The 8,792-nt window shown below is 35.6% G+C and overlaps 1 protein-coding gene across 1 annotated transcript in view; it reads left to right on the top strand.

Annotated features, from left to right (window-relative positions):
• LOC106463670 (cytochrome P450 315a1, mitochondrial-like) overlaps nucleotides 1-6,638 on the top strand; it is a 9,505-nt gene extending 2,867 nt beyond the window's left edge. Inside the window, exons 2-6 of the mRNA XM_013923726.2 lie at nucleotides 952-1,108; nucleotides 3,431-3,597; nucleotides 4,271-4,349; nucleotides 4,984-5,190; nucleotides 6,017-6,638. Of these exons, the coding sequence (XP_013779180.1) occupies nucleotides 952-1,108; nucleotides 3,431-3,597; nucleotides 4,271-4,349; nucleotides 4,984-5,190; nucleotides 6,017-6,133 (727 nt within the window). The 3' untranslated portion in view covers nucleotides 6,134-6,638. The remainder of the gene's footprint in view (nucleotides 1-951; nucleotides 1,109-3,430; nucleotides 3,598-4,270; nucleotides 4,350-4,983; nucleotides 5,191-6,016) is intronic.
• Nucleotides 6,639-8,792: the final 2,154 nt, after the last annotated feature.

Raw genomic sequence — 8,792 nt, 5'->3', positions numbered from 1 at the left:
AACATTTTAAGCATTAACAAAATGTGACCCGATTTCAATAAAAAATGATTCACTTATGTAAAAGTACACGTGACGTTTTGTACGCGATGAAAAAAATGGACATTTGTTTATATGAAAAGACAAATAAAATCGGATGCAACGCAACGTAAATAATTATATTACATCTACTGGTGATGGTTTAATTCTTCTAGAAAGTTGTTAATAAAATCGGCTACAACGCAACGTAAATAATTATATTACATCTACTGGTGATGGTTTAATTCTTCTAGAAAGTTGTTAATAAAATCGGCTACAACGCAACGTAAATAATTATATTACATCTACTGGTGATGGTTTAATTCTTCTAGAAAGTTGTTAATAAAATCGGCTACAACGCAACGTAAATAATTAGATTACATCTACGGGTGATGGTTTGATTCTTCTAGAAAGTTGTCACGTGTAAGTTTCTTTAACTTTCTACTAAAACAATGATGTGAAATTATATTTGGATTGCAATAGAAGTTTGAAAGTACTTGCTAAAGGCACAGTTTTGGTCGTGATTAGTTTTGAAAAATAATATTCTGTTGTAATAAGTTTAAATATGAAACATTTTATGTACGATGGAATTTCTGTGTATACTAATTCAATGAAAATATTATTCTAACCACTTCTTATAGCCATTATTTAATGCATATTGGTGTGTGGAAGACATTTGAATAGTGGAAATAAACGACCTTGTAGCACGAAACTGTTGTTTTTCTTTAATTGGAATCTCGGCGTTTCGCTTTACAAATAAAACACAAAGCTTCAAAAAACGCTGTAGATTGAAACGTCCAGTATTCTAGTATTGAAATGTCTTATGGTATCTGTTTGTTTGTTTGTATTAACGTTATCTATTTTCTGTTTTTAAGTAAACTTTTGAAATGCGCAAAACGTTTTGTTTACGAATATCGAAATTATGTATACAGCAAGATCGTACGTGAAAGATAATATTAAAGAACTCTCTTCCAAATCCGAAATGGGACAACCGATAGAGGGCGCCCTCAGCCAGTTGTTATTTCACGACAACTTGGATGAGGAAGAAGTCGTTCGAATCGTTGCGGATCTTTTTCTTGCTGCAGCTGACACGGTAAATATGAATATATTTTCTTGAAATACAATAAAATTGTGTTTTTAATTTTAATAATAAAAAAATAAAGATTTAAAACAGTCTTCGGTTGAACTTTTGTTTGGGTATTTTTTTTGTCGCCATTGCAATGTAGTTTACAATGGATGTTTTTCTTAGCGCTATGTAACACAATGGGCTATTTGAACTCTGTCCAACACGGGATATCGAGTGGTTAGGGAGCTCGACTCGCAATCTGCGGGTCCTGGGTTCGAATCCCAGTCCCACCAAACAATTTCAGCCGTGGTGGCGTTATAATGTGACGGTCAATCCTACTATTCGTTCGTAAGAGTAGCCCAAGAGTTGGCGGTGGGTGGTGATGACTAGCTGCCTTCCCTCTAGTCTTGCACTGTTAAATTAGGGACGGCTAGCGCAGATAGCCCTCGTGTAGCTTTGCGCGAAATTCAAAACAAACAAACGGGATATCGAACCCCAGATTTTTAGCGTTGTAAGCCCGCAAAGTTATAGCTGTTCTACCGAGGGACTTGTTTAAACTTGTTAATTTTGGTCGTTTAGTACAAAGCTATACACTGAATTAAATATGCATTCGGTCCAAAAGAGAACGAAAATTTTGAAAATAAAAAAAACAACACTATAATCCTAATATTTGTTTAATAATTGCTGATTCAGTGAAGAAGTAATGTGTGGTGCTCTAACGTATATTAAATGGTCCATATAATGCTGCTCGTTATTATGAAGTCTCTTAACGTGAATGTTTTCAGGTTATTCTTGCAAACTCCACTAACTTCAAGAGAGAAACAAAAACTATTTGCGTCAATGGTTGCTAGGCAACCCTCAATTCGAATAACTTTCAAGTTAATATTGTTTGTTTTATTCATTCTCGGTGCCATTTAGCCAACGAGGTGAAACCGAAATCAATACCAGTCCTTGTTTTAATAACTTTTTTGTCATTGTGCAATGAAAGATTAAGGGACTTCAAATATGATTAACGATTAACTATTTACTGTTATGTATTAATCAAAGTATTTCATCAAAATAGTATGGACCAGTGGTTAGCGTGCCGGACTAATCATATGCGGGTTCAATGTTCATGTCCCGTTACTACGAAAACAATAATTGTTTGTTTTTGAATTTCGCGCAAAACTACACGATGGCTATCTGCGCTAACCGTCCCTAATTTAGCAGTGAAAGACCAGAGGAAAGGCAGCTAGTCATCACCATTCACCGCCAACACTTGGGCTACTCTTTTGGTTGACCGTCACATTATAACGCCCCCCACGGCTGAAATGGCGAGCATGTTTGGTGGGACGGAAATTCGAACCTGCCACCCGCAGACTGCAACTCAAGCGCCCTAACCACCTGGCCACGCACTTTCATGCCGTTTGTGCGTTACAAGTGTGACAGTTGAATTCCAGTATTCCGTCAGACAAAGATTAACCTAAGATCTGACTTTCGGTTATTTTCACTAGGTGCTTTCCCCTCTATTTATCAGTTTAAAATAATGGACGGTTAGCACAGGTAACTCTTGAGTAGCCTTGCGCAGTTATCGACAAACTAAAACAACAACAACAACAAAAACAGCGGTATTTATGCGGACTTACAACGCTAGGAACCGGGTTTCGATACCCGTAATGGTTAGAGCACAGTCCATTGTGTATCTTTGGGCTTAACTTCAAACACAAAACAGCAAAAACTAGAGGAAATGAGTGTTTTATCGTGATCACATTTAAAAGGTTATAAAATTAACGTAGTTTTCGTAAGGTAAGGTATACTTTTTTTTTATTACCTGATTCTTTAAAATACGTCCAAATTACTGGTAGCGCATGTCAAACTTGGTGTGGCATGGCTCAATTATTATTAGAAATAATAAATACCATTAAACTTTAATGTTTGTAGCGAATATTGGAGTTTTAATAACGTTATATCTTCTGCAACTAGATTACATCCTGGAGATGGCGGTGTTTTATTTTTAACAAAATATTAAACTTTGTTTTTACAATTTTCTTAATTTGTCACAATGTTAGATGAAAGAAATGAGTGGTTGATTTTCTGACTTTTTTTAATATTAAAACAGTATTTACATCAGTTTGTAATGTACTCTTAGCTAGTTTATAATTTTGAGTAAACAATTTTTTAATAAAGAATATTATATTTGTTATCCCCCCCCAACTGTACATTCTGGGAAATTAAAAACAAAATTTTCAAGTCATCCAATAGCAATCGATCTTTCTCCAAAAAAAAAAAAGGTAGTCGTTATTTTCTTTTATGTTTTTTTATAATATACTTTTTGAAACATTCTAATTAAGTTTCATTTTATTTTCGTAGACGTCGCATGCCACACAATGGGCACTCTATATGCTGGCAAAAAATCCCAAGTTCCAGGAAAGACTTGTAGAAGAACTGAACGGAGTAGTTCCTTCTGGAGAAGTCGTTGGAGAATATCATCTCCAAAATCTTCGTTTTCTGAAAGCAGTCATCAAGGAGACTCTCCGGTATTTACTTCAATAACTTTTCTTTTTTTCGCTTTAGATTGATTCAAAATGGCTTCTCTACCCCTAATTGTTATCGCGCAAAAATATTTTTATATTTTAAGGACATGAATATTTTTTTCATTATTAAGAATTTTTTTAATCTAATTTTTATGTAAAGCTGAATTTCTTTTAAGATAAATTTTTGTTACAAATTACTAGAGTAATTTTGGCGTTATTGTTTTTTTTCTTTAGATGACTAAACGTTTTTCTTAGCTTGATTTGTGTCATAGGTTACTCTAAGGATTCTGATAATGGCTTTTCGATTTTCTTTCTTATTTGATCTAAATTTTTCTATGCTCGATTTCTGTCACATATTTAAAAATATTATATTCAGTTGCTTACAAAGTTGGAAATCACTTTCTAATAAAGGGGAGGGCGATTAATTAATTCAAAAATACAACAGCAGCTTTTACAACGGCTTAATTACAACGTTTCGGCCAATAGTATCGCTAGTTTTTGTTGCGCTCGGCTGAAAACAGTTTTATTATTATTATTTTCTGAATTAATTGTTTTATTTGGCTGTCTTTTTAGAAACGCTTTGTAGCACGTGAGAATATTATGATACTCGTGGTTGTGATAAAACATTTGCAAGTTATGTTATTTTTTTCTAACAACGTATGCATTTTTTGTATAGATTATATCCGGTGGCCCCCTTCCTAACGCGGACTCTGTCGCAAGATGTCGTTCTGAATGGCTACGAAATACCAGCGGGAGTAAGTTGTTTCAAGGTTTCCATAACAGTTTGTTTCTGTCCAAGATTATTTTACTTTAGCTTTATTTGTTTTCATAGTAAATTATTATGCATTCATACATAAAATATGTTTTACACCTATTATAGCAATCTTTGTTGTCGTGAGGTTTCATTGATACGTAAACGTGGATGTTAATATTATGACGTTACACCAAACGAATTTGTTTTTTGTAGCAGGTAAACCTCTGTGTACAAAGACTTAAGTTGTATTTGTGGCAGGTTGCATTATTTAGACACGCAAATTTTTACACTGTTAGCTATTGTGTTTCATAACATGTTTCAATATCTGGTCGCACAAAAGTATTGTATGTGTGTTATTGTATTTTATAACGTTTTGATTGACTTTGTCGTAAAGGGGGTCTATGTCGTGTATTGTTAATGTAACATGTGTCGCAACACGTTGCTGTATTTGGTATTTCATGATGTACTAGTTTATCTAATTGCGCAAAAGGTTTTTTGTGTTATATTGTTTGTTTGTTTTTTCTCTTACGTGTTGTTTTATCTTGATGCACGGAGGGTGAAGGTTGGTTGTATGAGGTATTTATTTTTTCGACCGCACAAATATATCTTTTTTTTTTATTATTAAAATATTTCAGAAGCTAATTCTCATGTCGCTGTACACAACAGGAAGAGATCCTAAATATTTTCCAAACCCTAATCAATTCGTGCCTGATAGGTGGCTACGCAATCGGGACATTCATGACGTCATCAGTACCTTTGCGTCCCTACCTTTCGGCTACGGTCCTCGATCGTGTATAGGACGTCGAGTAGCAGAGATTCAAATGGAACTTCTTCTGGCAAGAGTAAGTTAGGCCTATTTGCTATTTTTTTTTATTCTCGTAAGTTAGGCCTATTTGCTAATTTTTTATTCTCGTAAGTTAGGCCTATTTGCTAATTTTTTTATTCTCGGTTTATTTATTTACACAATTTTACCCGGGTAAGAAGAACTCGGTATGTATTTATCCGTGAGATTACAGGTAAATGAAGTATATATCAAAATCACGGATATTTATTAAATAATTCTTGCTGTCAACAAATCACTTATTAAATAACGTTGCCTGGCGTGATCTAATGGTTAACGTGCCGGGCTTGGGGTCGTAAGGACCAAGCTACAAATACAATGATATCCTGTTGAACAGACTTTGCACTTTCGGCTGTGGAGCGCGTTAAAAAGGCGACAATCAGTCTTGGTATTTGGTTAAGAGATATAAGTAGCGGCTATTGTTGATTGGCTGTTTTCCCTGTGGGCAGCAGCTTTAAATTAGAAGAACGGTTAAGCGTGAATCTTGCTGTATCCGTCCCAGCCATATAGCCCGGTATAAGATGCTATTTAGGTTGAAATAAATTCAATAATTTTTTTTGAACTTTTATATCATAAAATACAAATGGAACCGAAAGAACAATTCTTTTTCAGAACGATTATTATTTGAAGTTGGCTTTTTTTTTTTTGAACAACATTTAGGCATCGTACTTTGAAACAGTAGCGATAAAAGTGTTACTCTGTGTGATATACAGTTGTTGGAGGCAACTTCTACAAACCAATATTTCGACAATAACGTCTTTTCCAACTAATTAGGCTTATTGCAACTGTAGCTGATTAAATCTTTCTTATGTAATTTCTCTGTACAGACAGTCCAGGCATTCCATCTGGAAGACGCTAATATGAGAGACGTAGGGATCATCATGAGGATGATAACGACTCCCGATGAACCAATAAAACTACGTTTGAGAGATCGGATCGATTGAACATTTTGGTTTAACAATTAGTAAATACCTCCGTTATCAATGGGAACTTTAAATGTCTCCTTTTGTAAATACAGAATTATATGAAACTGTATCTCTGGGCCACAACGTACCGGTTACTTTAGTTAAGGATAACAATGAAATTCAAATTAGCTCATTCAATGCAGTCATTCTTATGTTTTTAGCAGTAGTATAAATACATAGTGGTTTTAATGATCTTAGTACTATAGTCTTTCCGTGCAACGGGACTTCTAGATAACTTAGTGATGACGCTAGAACACTTCAAAAAAAAAGAAAAAAAGAAATTAGTGTTAAGATTAAAGGTATTTTAATATCGGGTAATTTTTATTTTTATTTACTTAACATCGTCAGAGTTCTTGTAAACGTACGTCTATATTTTATTTTTACTTATTTGTAGTATACGTAGAAACATTTAACTGTTAGTGTTACCATCATCCCATTTTAAAGTTCCCCCAACTTAGGCAATAAAAGCTGGTATGTAATTATACATTTTGGTTTGTTTGTTTAACATGTAATGATCGTTTTCCATTTCATCTAGAGAAGTAAAATGAACGTTTGTCTATTCAATCAGTAAAAAATGTCATGTTTCAAAGATCTGTTCACGTTATGTTAAACACAACTGTTAACAACGTATTACATAAATATGTAATAATCTAATTTTTGGATCACAATCTTAACTACCGTATGTAGTATGTATTCTATTTCTGTATCTTGTCTAGAATGTTTTAAGAATTTTTCCATTTGTTAGCCAAACATACCCCCCCCCCCCGAAGGGTCAACGGTAAGTTTACGGACTTAAAACGTGAAAATCTGGGGTTCGATTCCCCCCGCAGTGAACAGAGTGCCGGTAGCCCAATGTATTTGTTTGTTTGCAGTTATGCAGAAATCTACACAATGGTCTATCTGTGCTCTTCCCATCACGGGTTTCGAAACCCGGTTTTTAGCGTTGTAAGTCCGCAGACATACCTGTGCCACTGGGGGAGGGGGGGCATCCCAACGTGTAGTTTGCACTAAGAAAATATCATTTCACATATAAGTAAATTCTAGTCCAGTTTACTTAACTGATTCCTACTCTGTGTTATAATAGTTTACATGTAAAATTGTATCTATAATTGTCTACATTTACACTTGTGTTCATACTGTCCGTAAACTGTGTACAGGTATTTGACAAATCACGATATTTCACAGTTTTTCAAATTGTAATTTTATGAAAAAAAATTTTATTAATTTTATCAATTTCATTTTCACCTGTTTTTTGGAACCGGCTTTGTTCAATTGCTCGGTTTAATTTACATTGTTGCGGTTGATGACATCATGAAACACTCACTCGAATCCCCCCCCAAACAGAGAATCGCATTTAATTATATTCAGAACTGTAGAATATACGATACAAACCTCAAAATCTTCCAAATAACGTCACAATAATTTTAACCAAAAATAAAGAACTCCTCAAAAAAAAAAGTTCTTAAATCTGACGATAGTAGTGTTATAATAAATCCAGCAGAACAAAATCCTTCGGTAGTTGACACCGAAGCAGGCTCTGTAACAGGTCCGTTTTTATCTGTTAATCCCGGCCAGCCTATAGTTTCTTATACAGACATGGCTGATGAGATGTTTTCTGGTTTGTTTTTACCATCGTAGAAGAGACTCTTCTTACAGAAAGGATACGATTCACTTTGTGAATATCGTGGAAGATGTATTATGGACATTCACGTTAATATGCCCCACGATGAAGGACACGAGTTTCTAAAATTTGCCATAAAACTTTACAGTTCATTAGAATCTCGTAGTAAATGACCTTGCCAATCGTTGTCTTGCCTCCAAGCGACCTTGCCAATCGTTGTCTTGCCTCTAAGCGACCTTGCCAATCGTTGTCTTGCCTCTAAGCGACCTTGCCAATCGTTGTCTTGCCTCTAAGCGACCTTGCCAATCGTTCTCTTGCCTCTAAGAGACCTTGCCAATCGTTGTCTTGCCTCTAAGCGACCTTGCCAATCGTTCTCTTGCCTCTAAGCGACCTTGCCAATCGTTGTCTTGTCCTTTAAACGACCTTGAATTCAATAACGAATATTACAGCCCGATTAACCGTTCTGTAAGGGGTACCAAGATGTCTCCTGAATCGTAACTAAGGGCGGGAATACTCTCGTCTCACGAATTTCAATTAGGGTGAGGTAAATCAATTGAGATTTTCTTCTGAGCAAAACATTTTCAAGACACCCACACCCCTCGCACTCTGTAGTACTGGCTACACCTCTCTATTTATGGGCCATGTTGTACACATATGAATAGCGCAAAGCTACACGAGGGCTATCTGCGCTAGCCGTCCCTAATTTAGCAGTGTAAGACTAGAGGGAAGGCAACTAGTCATCACCACCCACCGCCAACTCTTGGGCTACTCTTTTACCAACGAATAGTGGGATTGACCGTCACATTATAACGCCCCCACGGCTGAAAGGGCGAGCATATTTGATGTTACGGGGATTCGAACCCGCGACCCTCAGATTGCGAGTTGAGCACCCTAACCACCTAGCCATAGCCGGGCAAACTCTGTATTTAACACATGTTTCCTGTCGTATTGCACAATGGAAATGACTCGCACACCTTTTAAAGCTGATAAAAAAAAAACAAAAAAAAACACTTGGTT

Source organism: Limulus polyphemus, unplaced genomic scaffold (genome assembly GCF_000517525.1).
Source record: "Limulus polyphemus unplaced genomic scaffold, Limulus_polyphemus-2.1.2 Scaffold1458, whole genome shotgun sequence".
Taxonomy (NCBI): Eukaryota; Metazoa; Arthropoda; class Merostomata; order Xiphosura; family Limulidae; genus Limulus; species Limulus polyphemus.
The sequence above is the reverse complement of the archived record's forward strand: the minus strand, read 5'-3'. Positions and strand labels throughout refer to the sequence as shown.